The sequence below is a fragment of the Monodelphis domestica genome, chromosome 5 (genome assembly GCF_027887165.1).
Source record: "Monodelphis domestica isolate mMonDom1 chromosome 5, mMonDom1.pri, whole genome shotgun sequence".
NCBI lineage: Eukaryota > Metazoa > Chordata > Mammalia > Didelphimorphia > Didelphidae > Monodelphis > Monodelphis domestica.
The window spans coordinates 25,545,879-25,567,162 of record NC_077231.1 but is presented as its reverse complement, the minus strand read 5'-3'; the positions used below and the strand labels follow the sequence as shown (position 1 = coordinate 25,567,162).

The 21,284-nt window shown below is 39.5% G+C and overlaps 1 protein-coding gene across 16 annotated transcripts in view; it reads right to left on the bottom strand.

Annotated features, from left to right (window-relative positions):
- Positions 1–21,284, bottom strand: part of R3HDM2 (R3H domain containing 2) — a 178,140-nt gene that overhangs the window by 43,119 nt on the left and 113,737 nt on the right. For all 16 annotated transcript variants that reach the window (XM_056797792.1, XM_056797801.1, XM_056797789.1 and 13 more), the window contains one exon: positions 14,522–14,721. In XM_056797792.1, coding sequence (XP_056653770.1) covers positions 14,522–14,689 — 168 coding nt within the window. In that variant the 5' untranslated portion in view covers positions 14,690–14,721. The remainder of the gene's footprint in view (positions 1–14,521; positions 14,722–21,284) is intronic.

Below are 21,284 nucleotides of genomic sequence, written 5' to 3'. Positions count from 1 at the left end.
ATGGCAATACTTCTACGGGAAACCTTTTTTGTGGAAGATAAGAGGAACAAAGGAGGCATCCATCCATGGTGAAATGGCTAAATAGACTGGTGCAGAGACCATGACTTTGTGGTGAAAAAAGTGATAAAGAAGTCACAGAAACATGGTAAGATTATGTGAAGTGACGTGGATTAAGAGCCAGTCCTAGAGACGGGAGGTCCTAGGTTCAAATCTGGCCTCAGACACTTCCCAGCTGTGTGACCCTGGGCAAGTCACTTGACCCCCATTGCCTAGCCCTTACCACTCTTCTGCCTTGGAGCCAATACACAGTATTGACTCTAAGACGGAAGGTAAGGGTTTAAAAAAAAAAAAGATTATGTGAAGTGATAAAGTGAAGTAAGCAGGCTCAGAAAAATAGTAGACACAATCACTATAAAATAAATGGGATGAACAATAAAATGACACTGAATGCTAAAATAACTGAAATGAGCAAGCTTGGCCTGGAGGTAGACAGTAGAAAGGCTGAGAGCTATGGGTATACATTTGCATATACAGTTGAATTAAGTTGGCTAATTTGGCATTCTTTTTACATAGGATGTATTTCTGTGAAGGAAAGGGGTACATCTGAAAAAGAAAGTGGTACAAAAACAAGATTCTTAAATGTACAGAGATTAGGACAGAGCTTTACTGGAACAGTGGAACTGAGCTGATGGTAGGGCAACAATTGTCTCTATGAAAGTATGTTTAATACAAACAGTCAAATAAAAATGTCAAAAAAAATTTCCAATAGTCTCAAAACTGAGGGGGTATTGCCCTGTTCGTTACCCTCTGTACCATACTGGCTCCTGTAAGGGCAATCAAATAGAAGAGAGAGGGACTATTTCCACAGAGGTCCCAATGTTAGTGGGAAGTCTCAATTATTCCCATTGGAATACAGGCTCCTAAGAGGGGGTAGCAAGTTCCTACAAGAAGCAATGATAGAGGGCAGCCGGGTGACTCAGAGGATGGAGAACCAGGCTTAGAGATGGGAAGTCGTAGGTGCAAATCTGGCTTCTGACACTTCCTAGCTATATGACCTTGGACAAGACACCTCACCCCATCTGAGCAGCACATACTGCTCTTCTACCTTGTAACCAATACTTCCTATCCATTCTAAGCCAGGAGAGGGTTTAAAGAAGAAAAAAGAAGTGGCAGCAAATGCTAACGGCTCTGATACAAAAATGTCTGCATCTCCACCACAGTATAAAAAGGAGTTTCCACAGAAGCAGAGGGAAGAAGACAGCGGGTACCTACCCATGGTTAGATTAGGCCTCAGATGAGCTTTTTTTTTTAAATTATATTTTATTTGATCATTTCCAAGCATTATTCATTAAAGACATAGATCATTTTCTTTTCCTCTCTCCACCCCCCATAGCCGACGCGTAAATCCACTGGGCATTACATGTTTTCTTGATTTGAACCCATTGCTTTGTTGATAGTATTTGCATTAGAGTGTTCATTTAGAGTCTCTCCTCTGTCATGTCCCCTCAACCGCTGTAGTCAGGCAGTTGCTTTTCCTCGGTGTTTCCACTCCCATAGTTTGTCCTTTGCTTATGGATAGTGTTTTTCTCCTAGATCCCTGCAGATTGTTCAGGGACATTAACACCGTCACTAATGGAGAAGTCCATTACGTTCGATTATACCACAGTGTATCAGTCTCTGTGTACAATGTTCTCCTGGTTCTGCTCCTCTCGCTCTGCATCACTTCCTGGAGGTCGTTCCAGTCTCCATGGAATTCCTCCACTTTATTATTCCTTTTAGCACAATAGTATTCCATCACCAACATATACCACAGTTTGTTCAGCCATTCCCCAATTGAAGGGCATCCCCTCATTTTCCAATTTTTGTCACCACAAAGAGGGCAACTATGAATATTCTTGTATATGTCTTTCTCCCCATTATCTCTTTGGGGTACAGACCCAGCAGTGCTATGGCTGGATCAAAGGGTAGATATTCTTTTGTCGCCCTTTGGGCATAGTTCCAAATTGCCCTCCAGAATGGTTGGATCAGTTCACAACTCCACCAGCAATGTATTAGTGTCCCCACTTTGCCACATCCCCTCCAGCATTCATTACTTTCCTTTGCTGTTATGTTAGCCAATCTGCTAGGTGTGAGGTGATACCTCAGAGTTGTTTTGATTTGCATCTCTCTGATTATAAGAGATGTAGAGCACTTTTTCATGTGCTTATTAATAGTTTTGATTTCTTTTTCTGAGAACTGCCTATCCATGTCCCTTGCCCATTTATTAATTGGAGAATGGCTTGATTTTTTGTACAATTGATTTAGCTCTTTATAAGTATGAGTAATTAAACCTTTGTCAGAGGTTTCTATGAAGATTTTTTCCCAATTTGTTGTTTCCCTTCTGATTTTAGTTACATTGGTTTTGTTTGTACAAAAGCTTTTTAGTTTGATGTAGTCAAAATTATTTATTTTACATTTTGTGATTCTTTCTATGTCTTGCTTGGTTTTAAAGCCTTTCCCCTCCCAAAGGTCTGACATGTATACTATTCTGTGTTTACCCAATTTACTTATGGTTTCCTTCTTTATGTTTAAGTCACTCATCCATTTTGAATTTATCTTGGTGTAGGGTGTGAGATGTTGATCTATTCCTAGTCTCTCCCACACTGACTTCCAATTTTCCCAGCAGTTTTTATCAAATAGTGGATTTTTGTCCCAAAAGTTGGGATCTTTGGGTTTATCGTATTCTGTCTTGCTGAGGTCGCTTTCCCCCAGTCTATTCCACTGATCTTCCTTTCTGTTTCTTAGCCAGTACCAAATTGTTTTGATGACTGCTGCTTTGTAATATAGTTTAAGGTCTGGGACTGCAAGGCCCCCATCATATGTGGTTTTTTTTTTCATTATTTCCCTGGATATCCTTGATCTTTTGTTCTTCCAAATGAACTTTGTTATGGTTTTTTCTAAATCAGTGAAGAAGTATTTTGGTAGTTCAATGGGTATGGCACTAAATAGATAAATAAGTTTGGGTAGGATGGTCATTTTTATTATATTGGCTCGTCCTATCCATGAGCAGTTAATGTTTTTCCAATTGCTCAAGTCTAGTTTTAGTTGTGTGGAGAGTGTTTTGTAGTTGAATTCATATAGTTCCTGTGTTTGTCTCGGGAGGTAGATTCCTAGGTATTTTATTTTGTCTAAGGTGATTTTGAATGGGATTTCTCTTTCTAGTTCTTGCTGCTGAGCTGTGTTGGAGAAATATAAAAATGCTGATGATTTGTGTGGGTTTATTTTGTATCCTGCAACTTTGCTAAAGTTGTTGATTATTTCAATTAGCTTTTTGGTTGAATCTCTAGGATTCTTTAAGTAGACCATCATGTCATCTGCAAAGAGTGATAACTTGGACTCCTCCTTGCCTATTTTGATGCCTTCAATTTCTTTTTCTTCTCTAATTGCTACTGCTAGTGTTTCTAGTACAATGTCAAATAGTAGAGGTGATAATGGGCATCCTTGTTTCACTCCTGATCTTATTGGGAAGGCTTCTAGTTTATCCCCATTGCAGATGATATTAGCTGATGGTTTTAGATATATACTTTTTATTATTTTTAGGAATGACCCTTCTATTCCTATGCTTTCTAGTGTTTTTAATAGGAATGGGTGTTGTATTTTATCAAATGCTTTTTCTGCGTCTATTGAGATAATCATGTGGTTCTTGTTGGTTTGCTTGTTGATGTGGTCAATTATGTGGATGGTTTTCCTAATGTTGAACCAGCCCTGCATCCCTGGTATGAATCCTACTTGATCATGGTGAATGATCCTTCTAATCACTTGCTGGAGTCTTTTTGCTAGTATCCTATTTAAGATTTTTGCATCTATATTCATTAGGGAGATTGGTCTATAGTTTTCTTTCTCTGTTTTTGACCTGCCTGGTTTTGGAATCAGTACCATGTTTGTGTCATAAAAGGAGTTTGGTAGAACTCCCTCTTTGCATATTATGTCAAATAGTTTGTATAGTATTGGGATTAACTGTTCTCTGAATGTTTGATAGAATTCACTGGTGAATCCATCAGGCCCTGGGGATTTTTTCTTAGGAAGTTCTTTGATGGCTTGTTGGATTTCATTTTCTGATATGGGATTATTTAAGAATTCTATTTCCTCTTCTGTTAGTCTAGGCAGTCTGTATTTTTGTATATATTCATCCATATCTCCTAAATTGGTGTATTTATTGCCATATAATTGGGCAAAGTAATTTCTAATGATTGCCTTAATTTCCTCTTCATCGGAGGTGCTGTCCCCCTTTTCATCTTTAATGCTGTTAATTTGCTTTTCTTCCTTCCTTTTTTTAATTAGATTGACCAGTACTTTGTCTATTTTGTTTGTTTTTTCAAAGAAACAGCTTCTTGTCTTATTTATTAAATCAATAGTTCTATCACTTTCGATTTTATTAATTTCTCCCTTAATTTTTAGGATTTCTAGTTTGGTTTTCTGCTGGGGGGTTTTAATTTGATTGCTTTCCAGTTTTTTCATTTGCATTTCCAATTGATTGATCTCTGCTCTCCCTAGTTTGTTAATATAAGCATTCAGGGATATGAATTTACCTCTGATTACCACTTTGGCTGCATCCCAAAAGGTTTGAAAGGATGTCTCACCATTGTCATTTTCCTCGATGAAATTATTAATTGTTTCTATGATTTCTTCTTTAACTAAACGGTTTTGAGTATCATATTGTTTAATTTCCAATTGGTTTTAGATTTGGTTTTCCATGTACCATTACTAATCATTATTTTTATTGCCTTGTGATCTGAGAAGGCTGCATTCATTATTTCTGCTTTTCTGCATTTGTGTGCTATGTTTCTGTGACCTAATGTATGGTCAATTTTTGTGAATGTGCCATGTGGTGCTGAGAAGAAGGTGTATTCCTTTTTATCCCTATTTATTTTTCTCCATATGTCTATTAATTCTAATTTTTCTAAGATTTCATTCACTTCTTTTACCTCTTTCTTATTTATTTTTTGATTTGATTTATCTAAATTTGATAATGGTTGGTTTAAGTCTCCCACTAATATGGTTTTACTGTCTATTTCTTCCTTCAATTCTCCATTAGAAATTTGGGTGCTATATTATTTGGTGCATACATGTTGATTAATGATATTTCCTCATTGTCTAAAGTCCCTTTTAACAAAATATAGTTACCTTCCCTATCCCTTTTGATCAGGTCTATTTTTGCTTTGGCTTTATCAGATATCATGATTACCACTCCTGCCTTCTTTCTGTCAGTTGAGGCCCAGAAGGTCTTACTCCATCCTTTAATTCTGACCTTGTGGGTGTCAACCCACCTCATGTGTGTTTCTTGAAGACAGCATATGGTAGGGTTTTGGATTCTAATCCATTCTGCTATTCGTCTACGTTTTATGGGTGAGTTCATCCCATTCACGTTCAAAGTTATGATTGTCATTTGTGGACTCCCTGGCATTTTGATAGCCCTTCCCTAATTCTAACCTTTTCTTCTTCGGCTCTACCTTTTAGTCCAGTGATTTACTTTGAATCAGTCCCCCTTGTCCCCTCCCTTGATGTTTCCCTTTTTAGTCCCTCCCTTTTTGTTCCCTCCCCCTCCCCCCTCTCTTTCCCTCCCTTTTTGTTTTCCCTCTCCCCCTCCCCCCCTTGGTTTTCCCTTCTCCCTACCCTTGTTGGGTAAGATAGAATTCAAGATCCCAATGGATCTGGATGTTTTTCCCTCTCAGAGTTGATTTCCCTGAGATTAAGGTTTAAGTAAAAAACCCTCTCTTCCTCTCCTTCTTATTGGAGTTTTCTTCCCCTCCCCTTCCCATGTGAATCTTTGTGTGAGAAAGATTATTCTATTTGGTCTTTCTTTACCCCCTATTTATACATTGCATTTTCCCCACATGTTAGTATACATAGATTGATAGAGATGTAGTCCTTATAGAAGAGAGTTTGAGTAAAAGAAGAAGATAACATTTTCCCCCCTTTCCTTAATATTTACCTTTTCAGGTATTCATTCCTTGCTCTTTGTTTTTCGGTATCAAACTTTCCACAGAGCTCTGGTCTTTTCTTTGCAAAAAGTTGGAAGTCTTCTATTTTGTTGAATGCCCATACTTTCCCTTGGAAGTATATAGTCAGTTTTGCTGGGTAGCTGATTCTTGGTTGAAGACCCAGCTCTCTTGCCTTTCTGAAGATCATGTTCCATGCCTTACGATCATTCAGAATAGAACTTGCAAGGTCTTGTGTGACCCTGATTGGCATTCCTTTATATCTAAATTGTCTTTTTCTGGCTTCCTGTAGGATTTTTTCTTTTGTTTGAGAGCTTTGGAATTTGGCAATTACATTCCTGGAAGTTGTCTTTTGGGGGTTTAGTGTAGAAGGTGTTCTGTGACCTCTGTCAGTGGCTGTATTACCCTCTTGTTCTAGAATCTCTGGGCAATTTTCTTTGATTATATCTTGTATCACGATGTCGAGTTTGGTGTTTATTTCTGGCTTTTCTGGAAGTCCAATTATTCTTAAATTATCTCTTCTCCCTCTATTTTCCAGATCTGTCACCTTGTCGGTGAGATATTTTATGTTCTCTTCTAATTTCTTGGTATTTTGGCTTTGCTTTATTAATTCTTGCTCTTTTACACGATCGTTGTCTTCCAGCTGCCTGATTCTGGCCTTTAAAGCCTGGTTTTCCTTTTCACTTTGGTCAAACTGGTTTTGTAGATCCTTGAATTTCTTTTGCATTATTTCCCACTTTTCCTCCCAGAAGGCTTCCATCTTTTTGGTCATTTCTGATTCAAATTCTTCATGGGTTTGTGGAGAGTTTCCATTTTCTTTGGAAGGTTTCGGAGCATTTTCTTGTGCATTGTCTTCTATCTCCTCTGTATTTTGTATTTTGGTTCCATAGAATGTGTCCAAAGTCGCCCCTTTCTTCTTATTTTTCTTGGGATTTGGGAGCTTCTGTGCTTCTGTGGAGTTTGCCATCTCTGAATGGGGAGGATTAGCTTTTCTTATCTCTGTCTGGTGTTCAGAGGCTTTAGTCCTGGGCAGATTGTCGGTTCTATGAGCTTTCCCTGGGTTAAATTGAGTATGCCTTCCCGCAATGACTTTCACTGGACCTGGAATGGAAGGGTCGGACCTGGGGGCCACACTCTCCCCCGGCTCTATCTGCTTCCTTGCTGCTAAGGTGCCCCCTCGACTGGACTGGGTCGGGTTGCTTTCCGGAAGTTGCCTTCAGAATAGCTGGCCGTGAGGCTGTTTTGTCGGCCCTGAGGGTTGCTGTTGTTTCAGACGACCCTGCTCTCTGCTGGGGAAGGAGTCGCGGCTTCCCGGAGCTCCGAGGGCAGTGACTTTCACTGAGACTTGGATAGCAGGATCCAGCTGGTGAGGCTGTCTTGCCCGCCCTGAGGGTTGCTGTTGTTTCAGAAGACCCTGCTCTCTGAGCGGGGTGGGGCCGAGGCTTCCCGGAGCCTTGGACTCGGCGCTCCTACCCCTTAGATCTGAGTGATCTCGGGTTCTGGCTTTTGAGGGGGGCCGTACCTTTTGATCCAGGTCCAGGTCCAGGAGGAGGATTCCCAGGGTCTATGCTGTTGATCGTTTTGAATTTCGGCGCCTTAGGAGCTTATAGTTTGAGATCAGTCAGGAAGGGTTTTCCGGAGATCTGAACTTTAGCTTTCTCTAAGCCGCCATCTTGACTGGAAGTCAGATGAGCTTTTTTTTAAGGAAAAGACTATGCCAGCTACTCCCAATGCCTGCTTTGTAGGCCCACGGAATAAATCACTGCCTTGCTGACAACGAGCCCCACAGAAAAGAATCACTAAGTCATTAGAGCTCAGTAGCAACATCTTTCCCCATTAAGGACAGGATATGATTCACAATTCATGGCTTGAGTCAGGAGTCAGGGACCAGAGGACCATGAGCAGTTATGGAACCACAGTCAGGGAACAGGGAGATGAGGTAAGGAAGATGAAAGGAGAACAGAGCAGGAGCCTGGCCCACACCAGATAATTTCACAGGGAGAAATGTAAAGCTTTCAACTTGAGAAGTATAGGCTGAGAGAGGAATAGCTAGAAAAAGATCGGGATGTCTCAGTGGACTGTAAACTCAATGTGAGGCAAGAAAGACAGCAGATGAGAAAGCTTGTGATTGCAATCAGAAAGAGTTAAGATGAATAAAGAGGTCAGATCATACCTAGAGTCTTCAATTGGCTGTGGGAACCATATTTTAGGAAGGAAAATAGTAACTTGGAGAGTTTCCTATAGTGTGAATGGTGGTGAAGGTCTTCAAGTCCATGTCCTATGTGAAGCAGTTAAAAGAACTGGGAATTTCTAGCCTGGAGATGATTAGACAAAGAGGACATATAAGAGTAGTCTCTGAGTAATTACGGTATTGCTGTGTGGAAGTAGTCTTTACTTGTTCTGCTTAGCTCGAATAGACAGAAAAAAGAATAATGAGCAGGAAGATGAAAAGAGGAAATTGAGGTTTAAGTAAGACCTAAAGGAGGGGACACCTATGAAGGCAATAATAAAACAAGTTGACACTTATGAAATCACTTTAGAGTTTGCAAAGCACTTTACAAATATTCTTACATTTCCACAATTACCCTGAGAAGCAGTACTATTATTATTCTCATTTTACTGATGAGGAAAGTGAGCCTGAGAAAAGTTAAGTGCCTTGCCCAGAGTCCCACAGGTAAAGTATCTGAGGCTAGATTTGACCTCTGACCAGGTCTGGTGCTTAGCCACTGTGTCACCTAGTCGCCTCTAAGGCAGTGGGCTCCTACTACTTGAGGTATTCTGAGCTCTTTAAAGATGAAACATATTCTTTTTTGAATATGAGTTAGATTAGATGGCTACTGAGATCCTTGCATATCTGAAATTCTCTTTAATTATTAGTAAAAAAGAGAGAAAAGGCTAGTGAGCCAAAAAGTCTTCAAGGACATTTAGATCTTTATAAATGTTCAGAAATTGTTTCTTAGTACTTAGAGGTTCTTAGTTCTTCTAAGTTCTTCTAAAGGCTTCCTCCTTTTCTCTTAATTTTAGACAGTATTCGGAGTGAGTAAAAAAGATGTTTCCTATCCTTTATTAAAAGCACCATTTCTCCCAGGCAGTAAAGGAAATGGCCGATTTTAGTTGGGCTTGGTCAATCAATCAAAAAGCATTTATTAAGTACCACTTACATGCCAAGCCTGATTTAAGGCACTGGAGCTACACAGACAAAAATAAAACAATTTCTGCCCTCAACAAACTTACCTCAAATTGGGGAAAAGAACACAAATAACCCATAAAGATATACAAACTAAATAAAAGGTTATGCTAGGGAGAAAACATGAGTAAATGGGCAGCTCTTGAACTAAACTTCATAGGAAACTAGGGATTCTGTGATGCAGAGGAGGAGGGAGTGCATTCTAGACATGGGAAACAAGCATGGGCAAAGGCACTGAGACAGTATTTGAGAAATAGCAAGAAGCCCAGTTTGGCTGGACCAATGAGTACATGCAAGTGAGAAACATGGAATGAGGCTGGTTGGAGGCAGATTGAAAAGGCCTTTACAAGCCAAACAGAGGAGTCTGTATATGTTTCTAGAGATAAAAAGGAGCCAATGAACATATTTCTAGAGAACATGTTTCTAGAGATAAAAGGGAGCCAATGAACAATAAACATAATTAAGCACTCTCACAGGCCAGTGAAGAGGAAAGACTTAGGACAGGGAGCCCCATTAAAAGACTATTTCAATAGTCTAGATTCTAGTCCCCAAACTCTGGCCCTTGGGCCACATGTGGCTCCAAGGCCACGTATGTGGCCCCTACTGCACTTCCGGAAGGAGCATCTCTTTCATTGGTGGTCAGTGAGAGGAGCACTGTATGTGGTGGTGCTGCAAAGCGCAGTGTTGCTCATGTACAGTACTACTTCCGGTGACATAATCCTTTGCGTGGCGCCTTAGAACGAGGCATCGCGCAAAGGATTATGTGGCTGCACAATGGAAGATGTCAGCATGGTGAGCGGCACTGTATATACTGCTGTCTGGTTAGGGTTAGAGTTAGGCCATAGTCTGACCCTCCAGTGGTCTGAGGGACAGTGAACTGGCCCCCTGTGTAAAAAGTTTGGGGACCCCTGGTCTAAAAGATAAGTGATAAGCACCTTAAAAAGGATGATAGCCATGTGGACAGATATGAGAGATGTCACAGAGGCAGAAACAACAAGACTGGACCAAACTGACATGGGATACGGGATGAGGAAGAATGAGAAGTGAAGAATGACTTCAAGGCTGTGAAGCTGGGGAATTTAAGAATAGTAGTATCATCAACAGTAAGGTGGAAATTAGGAAGAAAAGTAGCATTGGGGGGAGAAGAGAAGACAATGATTTCTGCTTGAGATTTCTTGAGTTAGAGATAACAATAGGACATATAATTTAAAATATCAAATAGTCAGTCAGTGATCCTATGGAGTTCAAGAGCTAGATCAGGATCGAATCTATCTATAGCTATGGGAGTCATCTGTAAAGAAATGAAGCCCTAAGAGCTAGTATAGAGTATATAGAGAAAAGAGAAGGTCTCAGACAAAGCCTAGGGACATATCCAAGGTTAAAGGGAGAAAAATCAACAATGATTCAGAAAGAATGCTGAGAAGAATCAATGAGACAAGTAGAATAACCGGAAAAGAGAAAGTACCTAGAGGAAAAGGATGGTTAGCAATATGGGTGCTGCAGAAAGGTTAAAGATAAAGACTAAGAAAGGCCATTGGATTTGGTAATTAAGTGAACATTGGTAATTTGAGAAAGTAGTTTCACATAAATGATGTTAGAAGCCAGGAGCTACAAGGTGCTGAGAAGAGAATGAGAGGAGAGGATGTAGAAGAGAGATTTTTCTACAACTATGGCTATGAAAGGGAAGAAAGATACAGGATGACAGTTTAATAGGACAATAGGAAACTCTGAGGGCCCTGGAATATCTTAACACATTTGTAGCTATCAGCCAGAAGAGAGGAAGAGATTTATGTCAGTCGGTTAACACACATTAAGTTCCTACTATGTACCAAACACTGTACTAAGTTGTAGGAACACAAAAAGAGGTAAAAGACAATCTCTGTCCTCAAGATGCTCATACTCTAATGGGGGGAGACAATAGGCAAACAAATATGCACAAACAAGATGTGTATGCAGCATAAATAATTTAAAGAAAGGAAGGGACAAGTATTAAGAGGACTTGAGGAAGACTTCTGATAGAAGATGGAATTTTAGCTGGAACTTAAAGGAAGCCGGGGTGCCACGGGCAAAGTCCACCCTTGTCCAAGATTTCAGGGTTTCCCAACTGGTGGGGAACAATCAGTCAACAAAAATAACAAACGGAAGACAGCTTAATCATTACAGCCATGGGATTGTTTTGCATCTGAGAGCTGCTCCACTATCCCAATGTCTGATCTTTATACCCATTTTTTTGGCATGCAGATACACAAAATCAAAGAGAGATCACTGGAAAAGTGATACATTAACTTTTAACAAATCACTTGATTAACATTCTATATTTTTGTATTGTGATTACAGACAGAATACAAGATAAAGGATTTTGTCATAGGTGGCTTACTAGGGAGTTTGAGTTACTGATTTGTGTAATTGAGTTACTGAGGCATATTGAAGCTTAATGTACTTGTACATATTGTATGGGCCTCTATGATTGATTTGTGTGCTGGCTTCATGAGAAAATTTTGGGCTTGGTTTTGCTGGGAATTATGTACTGTAAAAAATAGACTTGAATACAGGACTACAATCCCCACGAGCCTTTGCTCCACTTCCCCAGAATGCCTTGTAATCTCACCTGGGCCGAGATCGAGAAGGTATTTAAGCTGATTCAAAGGCTTTTGAGGGCTCTCTCTCTCTCTGGGCTCTTTTTGGACTTCCATTTTGGAGCAGGCTCATCTCTTGCGTGATGTGAGGTTATTTTGTCTAGGCCTCTGGCCTAGGCACATGTTTCTTACTTGTATATTCTTTAATCTTTAGCCTTTAATAAACCTCTAAAAAAATATAATACTCCTTGCAGAGAGAAACTCATTTCTACCTGCCTCAGTCTCCCCATCTCCCCTAAATTTTAATCTTTACAGTACCTAAGTAAAAGTTAACTCGTGATAGTCTTTTTTAGATTAGGTTTAAGGGTCTGATTTTTTGGTGATGTTTTGGAGAATTAGGTACAGCTGTTTTGCTCTTGCAATATTTCTTTTGAGACTAGGGGGAATAATAATCATGTCAATTCATAGGTAAGGGGCATTGATGAAAGAGGGGGGATAGTGTGGACAGTCACATCTCGCCAAGGACCACTCTGTGGTCTCCCCAGCTACCACCCGTGACTCTGTCAAGGCGTCGTGGACTGATGGCCTCCAGCGCCAGGGAAGCCAGCAGATAGAAATGAAGAGTAAGAGAATTCAAAACAAGGGGACAGACAAAAAGTCCAGAGTCAAGAGATATAATGTCTTGTTTGAATATCAGAAGAGATACCAGTGTCACTGGATCAAGGAGTACATTTTGGGGAATAAAGTAACTGGAAAGGAGGGAGGACAGGCTCTGAACACCAAACAGATGATTTTGCATTTGACCCTGGAGACAACATGGGAGCTGCTGGAGTTTACTGAGTGTGTGGTGGTGATGGTGTTAAGACATGGCTGGACTTGAACTTTAGGAAAACTACTTTGGTGGTAGAATGGAGGATGGTTTGGAGTGAGGATGGATCTGTGGCAGGCAGACCTATCAGCAGGTTATAACAATAGTCCAAGTCTAAGTTGATGTGGCCTTGTGCCAGAACAGTGGCAGATCAGAGGAGAGGAGGCATACTTGAGAGCTGCTGCATTAATGAAATCAACAGGCTTTGCCAACAGAGTAAGAAGTGAAGGATGACATCTAGATTGTGAGCACAGGGGACAGTGAGAGTGGTATTGGGATATCTGAGAATCACAATCACAGAAATGATCATTAAATCCATGGGAGCTGATGAGATCATACAGTATAGCAGGAGAAGAGCAAAGGGTCAAGGCAGAACCCTGTGGGAAACCAATAGTTAGAGGGTAGGACCTGAAACAGGATGTGGTAAAGAAGACTGAGAAAGCATAGGCAGATAGAAAGGAGGAGAAACTAGAGAATGCGGCCTGAAAGCCTAGAAAAAAGAGCATCATGGAGTAGAAAATGATTAACAGATCAAAGAGTGAATGCAGAGATGACTGCTGCTGGAAGGGCTTGGATAAGGATACAAGTAAATGGATTGGCCTGCATGAGGAGAAGAAAATGGGAAATGATGGCCAGAGAAGGGGTAAAGGATGAAGCAGAGTTGAGCAAAGGATGAAGAGAAGCAAGAGAGGGGGAAGAAGTTGCTGAGGAATATCTGGTGAGCAAAATAGGGCTGCTATAAGGAGTAACTGGAGAGAAATAAAAGAAATATCTGGCTGTTGTGATGGTCCAGTAGAAGACAGACTACATAAATTTGTAGTGGACCCAGTCAGCACACTTGTGTAACCTTTTCCACTGTTGTTCAACAGCAAATAATTAGAAATAGATGAGACAGATGATGAGATACAGGGATATTGTATGACACAGCTTGAACAATGACAGGAAAACTAGGCAAGGCAAGCCAGAAAGCATACTGAGAGGTCAAGGGACTAAAGGTCATGTTTCATATAAAGAACAGGCCTAGGAATAATCAGGAATAGGATGATGTGGGATGATAAATGGTTATAGTCCACACTCTCAGAATTCTTTAACATGAGAGTAGAGCATTGATGATCAAAGTATGGGAATTCCTGTGTATGTCTGAGGATCATGGCAATGCAGATTATGGGAAATAAGAAAACTGAAGAACTTGGAGGCCAGGTTATTTAAAGAAATATTAGTCAATGTATTTGCTGAAATTTAGGATTACTCTTTGTAGGGGAATAGAAGAACATTCTGGGTTGGCTGGAATTGATTCTGATGCCAGGTAAGTTCACAGAAGAAAAGGCAAATCCTGAAGGAAGAAATATTGTCTGGTCATAGAACTGCCTTCTTCTCTACTCTGCAGTTTAGACTTGGGCAGAAAACAACATGGCCGCTAAGGTGTGAAACACTGCTCAATCACCTACACCAAGTGGCAATTTCAGAGCCTATTTTTGACCCACTAAATGCTGATTGCTTTAACACAACCAGGATATGAATTTTAACACTGTGCACTAGGACAGATGCACAGTTTTGGTTGCGAGATTTTAATGACTGCAACGTTTCATGACTTGCCCCATCACATGCTTGTGATTCTATTTTCTTTCTTCTCTTCCGAAAATCTGAAGTATATTAGGATATGGCTACTAAGTTGATATTATTAGATCGAGATCTGGAGTAAAGAGTTAAGCCATTTACATGCACTGTGATTCTGAGGTGAGGAATTGTGTTTTGCTCTATGTCTGGAAGGACTTTATTATTTTAAAGCCAAAGGCCTTTTGAAAGAAAATGAAATTAAAATATAAAAAAAAGGAAGTTTGAGACATCTGCCAAAGGCATGCAACAGGAACCCTTCCAGGTAGAGCTGTGGTGTGCTTTTCTGATCACTTACCTGTGTCTCCTGCCGAACATTAGTATCCTCCTCAACCTCTTTCTCAATTTCTTCTTTACTCGATGCCTTGGATACAAACTTATTTTTGCTCACAGACTCTTCTACCAGTTTTTTTTCTGATTCTTTCATTATTTCCAGGGTCTCTTGAGTAGTGTTACTGTTAGACATCTTCAATAGAATATAGCAGCGTCTGTAGACACCTACAGCAAGAGAAAAGTATAAAGAAAGTAAGGGTGTTAGACAAATCCCCCACATACAGACCTCCATTTCATATTTTGGTGTCTCTGTTCTTCTGGACAGAAAAAGCTGGCTCAGTGCAGCTTTCTGGGCTTCCTCTCATGAAGGCCTTCCCAAACTCTAACCTGGCTTCCCATAGAAGGCTCTGCTGGGACAAGACTTAGTGAACTCTTTCCAAAGCCCCAGGGCACTTTCACGGCATCAGGACAGATTTGCCCCTGCTCATTCCAATTCCAAAGAAGAAGGGAATCTGCTTTGGTGCCCCTTGTGACTCATCTCACATCCCTCAGAGGGACTAGTTACTATCATGGAAGCCAGCACTGTTAAAAAAGTAGACAGCTAGAAATAGAAATATTACTTCCATGAAGACTCATTTCTTCTCCCCAAAACAACACTTGGAAGTTAAACATGTTTGGCACCAATAATGGTTTGGAGACCTTTTCCCTCTCATGGATCACTGACTGGACTTCAAGTCTTAACTACTCTTCTTCTGAAAAGATGAGTTTGAAAACTCTCTAATTCCATATCTATCCCCAGTACACTCTTGAAAACAGAACATACTAATAGGGGATAATGTTTCCCAACAATAGTCAACATAGACACTCCCTTCCCTTCTTAGTTCAATTTAGAAGAGAAGATATACAAGATTCTTGAGATATGGGGGAGGGGGGGGGAAGAATCAGTGCTACATGAGTTCTTAGCTTCCAGACACTAGGATCCCAATCAATAAATGAAAAACAACTTTTAAAAACGGTTAACTGACCAAAAAAATGGCCAATGAGTCCATGTTTATGTCTTCTACAAAATACAAAAAAAAACACACCACAGATTTATAGGCTCGGCACAGAAATTACAAATATGTGATCACAAACTGATTGGTGCTCTAAATTTGAAGCACTAGTAAAACATGAAATTTATGTCATGAATGACAGTTTTTTAAAATTTTATTTAGAATATTTTTCCATGGTTACATGATTCATAATTCCCCCTCCCCTGCTCTCTCCTCCCCCTTCCCAAAGCTGACAAGCAATTCCACTGGGTTATCCATGTATCATTGTTTAGAACCTATTTCCATGTTATTCATATTTGCAGTAGAGAGATCTTTTAACATCAAAACCCTAATCACATCCCTATTTGCACTATGTGATCGAGCATATATTTTCCTAATGCATTTCTGTTTTCACAGTTCTTTCTCTAGATGTGGACAGTGTTCTTTCTCACAAGTTCCTCTGGATTGTCCTGGGTCATTGTACTGCTGCTGGCAGAAAAGTCTATTACATTCGATTGTGCCATAATGTCCCTATGTACAATGTTCTCCTGGTTCTGCTCCTTCCACTCTGCATCACTTCCTGGAGGTCGTTCCAGTTCACATGGAATCCCTCCATTCCTTTATTCCTTTCAGCACAATAATATTCCATCACCAACATATGCCACAATTTGTTCAGCCACTCCCCAATCGATCGACAACCCCTCATTTTCCAATTTTTGCCACCACAAAGAGCACGGCTATAAATATTTTTGTACAAGTTTTTTTCCTTATTATCTCTTTGGGGTACAAACTCAGCAATATGGTATGACTGGATCAAAGGGCAGGCATTCATTTAAAGCCCTTTGTGCATAGTTCCAAATTGCCCTCCAGAATGGTTGGAGCAATTCACAACTCCACCAGCAATGTATTAGTATCCCAATTTTGCCACATCTCCTCCAACATTTATTACTTTCCTTTGCTGTCATATTGGCCAATCATCTAGGTGTGAGGTGGTACCTCAGAGTTGTTTTAATTTGCATTTCTTTAATCAGGAGGGTTTTAGAAAACTTTTTCATGTGCTTATTGATTGTTTTGATTGTCAATTGGGGAATGGCTTGATTTTTTGTAAATTTGACTTAGTTCCTTATATATTTCTGAAATTAAACCTTTGTCAGAGTTTTGTTATAAAAATGTTATCCAAGTTGCTTTCCTTCTAATTCTGGTTGCATTGGTTTTGTTTGTACAAAAGCTTTTTAATTTGAAATAATCAAAGATAAATGACAGTTCTTGGTTGAGATACCTCAACAGAAACAAAGAATCATAGCATTTTGGATCACCCATTTGTGTTCACTTGAATTCTTTTGTTACAGCTATCTGTATACATTTCTCCTATTAAATATGAAGCACCTTATGGCAAAGGATCACATTTTAACTCATCTTTGTATCCCTTTTGTTGCCTAGCATGGTGCCTTCCATACATAAGATGATAAATAAATGTTATCTTGAATTAATAAAATCTAAGATTTGAAAGAAACCTCAAAGGTCATTGGAGTTAACCTCCTTTTCAGTGAAGGAATTCCTTTTAATAATATTTCTAAAGTTGGTCAGTCGCTTTTTGAACAATTCCAAGACACACAGTTTACTACTTTGTGAAAGCCCTTTCCACTCTAACTTTTAGAAAGTCCTTTTTTATAGCAGCGAAACACAGATCCCTTTAACTTCTACCCATTGGCCTTAGTTCTACCTTTCTAGAGCAACAAAGAAAAAGTGTAGTGCAAATGTTTGAAAACAGCAATCATGTTTCCTCATCACAAAAGTTTTTTTTTCCTCAAATTGCTGTTTCAAAAACTAAGGGGGGGGGGAGATAAAAAGCAGCTATTTTCTAAAACTAAACCATCAAATAAGTATGAAAACTTAATTTGTAAGTCATTTTCCTTTTTCTCTGTCTAGAAGAGGATCAATAATCTAGATACCTGATATGATATTACATTGTTTGACATTCCCTAAATGTCTAGTCCAAAGTACCAAACACACAATTGTGATTTCATTGGCACAGAGATCTCCCTAGACACACACACACACACACACACACACACACACACACACACACACACACAAAATATCAAATTGTCTGGAGGAATGATGTCTATGCACTACTTTGTCTTGGGGGTTATAGTTTGTTTAGTCCTCTCTTCCAGCTCCACTTCAAAAGAAAGAAAGAAAAAAAAATAACCAGAATGTAAAAAAAAAAAAACTAAGTCCTATTGTCTCCTTAATGGATATCCTAGTCAGAAGAGCCTAGGGGATAAGAGGACCAGGCCTGGAGTCAGTTAGACATAAATTCAAATCTGGCCTCAGACACTTACTAGACCCTGGGCAAGTCACTTACCTTGTTTGCCTCAGTTTCCTCATTTGTAAAATTAGTTGGAGAAGTAGATGGCAAACCACTTCAGCATTTTTCCCAAGAAAACCTACTAAGCTACTGAACAATAACATTCAGAAGACCCACTCTGTTAAGCATGGTTATCAGGCCCTCCTATGCTAATCAAAGTACCTTAGAAATAAAATCATTTTTAGCTCAAAACTTCCTTTTCTATATTTCCCATCCTAATCCTGGTATATTAGGGTCTTAAAATATTGGCATATTTCAGTATTAAAATAAAAATGAAAGGTATACCTTAAAACTGCATCTATGTGACCCTGGGCAAGTCACTTACTACCAATTGCCTAGCTTTTTACCATTCTTCTGCCTTGGAACGGATACTTATTTATTCTAAAATGGAAGGTAAGAGTTGGTTTTGTTTTTTTAACTGCACCTAGGTAATAAGAGAGGTTATTATTCAAAACATTAGTTTTAGAAAAAGAAAGGAAACTGAAATAAGGGTAAAAATACCAAGAAATTCTTTTCAAGCTTCATGACCTATTTGGGAAGAAAGAGGACAGAGGAGGGAAGAGTAGTTCTAAGAGGGGAAAGGGACAAAATAAAATGCAACCACAAGAGAACAATGCATAGCTATCAAGTCCCCAGGAGGGCCTATATACATATCTCTTGCATCCTACGTTATACACATTTAACATTTCAGCCAGGCAAGCTGTATAATTTCTAAAGCTGAATGTCTCCTGAGGACACTCAGTAGCTCAAAAGTTGCTCACAAGGGACTGCCAGACTGCTGGGGCCAGAAGATGGGATGATAAGCGGGTAGGTGATCAGAAGCCAAGATAGAGCAATCTTTTGTCAGGGAGACTGCTGCATATTCCCTATAAATTTCTGGTCTGCCAAGGTAAATGCATTCCAGAGCAGAATGAGATTATGTATTCTTCCATCAATTCTATAAGCAACTTTTTAGGCACTGAGCCAAAAGAACATTACACCAGAGGGCAGTAGGGATGGTCTGGAATTGTTTGCTTAAGTCTATCGATCCAAGAAGAAAACAAGAATAGTGGCTTGACAAATAAACAAACAAACAAAAACCTCTGCTCTATTCTGCTAAATGGGTTATGGCTTTATAACTCACTATAATCTTTTCAGACCAAATGGAAATTATTCTCCAAATAGCCACCATGTTAAAGAGGAGAAAAACCAGAAAAACTTAGTCACTAATGCCTTGTTCTTGAATAGCCCTTGACCTAGAGATAGAACACAGGTGGATTTAAGAACCAAATCTAGAGGTAGTTTCTGTTTAGTTCATGGGGTTAGGTGACTATAAGAAAACTGAAATAGGGGAGTTCCTTTATGGACCTTCTTCACTTCGAAGCTCTGAAAGGGAATAAAGTATACTAGGGAGAGGTATAAAGTATTAATGGAATATGGTCAGTTAGAGCATGTGCCAACTCCTTGAGGACTATAGAAATCAACCAAAATAGACTTCATCGGCACTCATTCAACTGATGGTGATGATGGCCCCAATTTCAAATCCCAAAAACAAAAACCATCTTTCTCTGTAGCTGCAAAGAAGCCACTAACTTGTGGGGAAAGCCCACAGGAGCTAATTTCTATCCACAGCAATTCTCAGGAAGGAATGAAGAGGGAGTAACTCCATTAAAATGTTCTGGAAATATTCCTGCTTTCTTTGCTCAATATCTACTATGGTGATACTTGCTCTAAAATAAGAACTGCAGGTGCCTTGCTTAATGGGCTGATTCGGCCATCGAGCTTTACTGCAGTTTCTGACAGGTTCTCTGCATTACTGGCCAAAATGGCATTTTTCATTTAGCAAAAGGATCAAACCTTTGCCTCCCTCATGGACAGAGCACCAGAGGTGGTTTTCTCTCTGCTGCTTCTATTCGTACTGCTTCATTCAGAGTCCCAGAATAAAGGAGGAAAAGGACAGAATCAAAGGCATGGAAGAGATCTTAAAGGTCATCTACTTCTCTCCCATCCTTCCAAGCACAACCCTAACATAAACTATTTAATAGAGAAGAATATATCACCTCCTTATCTTTCATAGCATAGCCAAGATGCTCTTGGTGGCCATTTCAAATGGTATATTGAAGCCTAATTCTTCCTACTCTGTTCTTATTAACCAATGTCATAGGTATAGCACAGTAGCTCCTATTCAAGGTAACCATCTCTGAAGTAGAGCCAGTTCTATTATAATAATTCAGAACAACAAATCAGTCAAATCAAAAAGCCTTTTTAAAGCACCACTTGCATGCTGGACCCAATTTAAGGCACTGGAGCAAAAACACAAAAACATAGTTCCTTCCCTCAACAAACTTACCTCAAATTGGGTGAAACAATATGTACACACCATAAGGATATACAAACTAAATAAAAGGGAGAAAACATGAGTAAATGGGGAACAGACAGCTCTTGAACTAAGCTTTGAAGGAAACTAGGGATTCTGTGATGCAGAGGAGGAGGGAGTGCATTCTAGACATGGGAAACAAGCATGGGCAAAGGCACTGAGACAGTATTTGAGAAATAGCAAGAAGCCCAGTTTGGCTGGACCAATGAGTACATGCAAGTGAGAAACATGGAATGAGGCTGGTTGGAGGCAGGTTGTAAAGGCCTTTACCAGCCAAACAGAGGAGTTTATATATGTTTCTGGAATTAGTAGGAAGCCATAGTGGACTTAATTAAGTAGGCAAGTGAAACAGTCAGAATTGTGCTTTAGGAATAAAACTATGCCAGCCCCATGAGTATGAATTAGAGATGGGAAAGACTTGGGGTAGGGAAACTCATTAGGAGATTAATACAACAGTCCAGAAGAGGGGTGATGGATGTCAGCTGTGTGTTTGGAGAGAAGGGGTCAAATTTTTATTTTATTTTATTTGTAACATTCTGAATTTAAACACCAAAAACAAAATCACTGCCACCACAACAAAACCCAACCCAGAGAGTTTCCACATACACAGAACACAAAGATTATATATGAAATCATGAATCTCCACTTCATAATGATTGTCTTTCTTTTTGAAAGCATGTTTTTATTATATTATATTTTATTATAACACATTATTTTTAAAATTGCCCAGATGGTCTGATTTTCATACTGAAATTTCTTTGGGTCCCTTCTGCCCATTTAAAAAAGTTTCAATGTTCTTTTCTTGGTATCATTATTGCTAACCCTTCTCCTCCATTCTACCCAAATCCCATTAAGAACTAAGACAAGGAAGAAAAAACCTCTTGTAACAAATGAACATAGCAAACCCAATCCTCAGTGGCCATCTTCACAATATAATCTCCCTTTGTATCCTTTCCCATCAACCTGTTAGGAAACGAACAACTGTTCATCATAGAACTTATGGAAATATGGTTGGTTATTTTACTGCTCA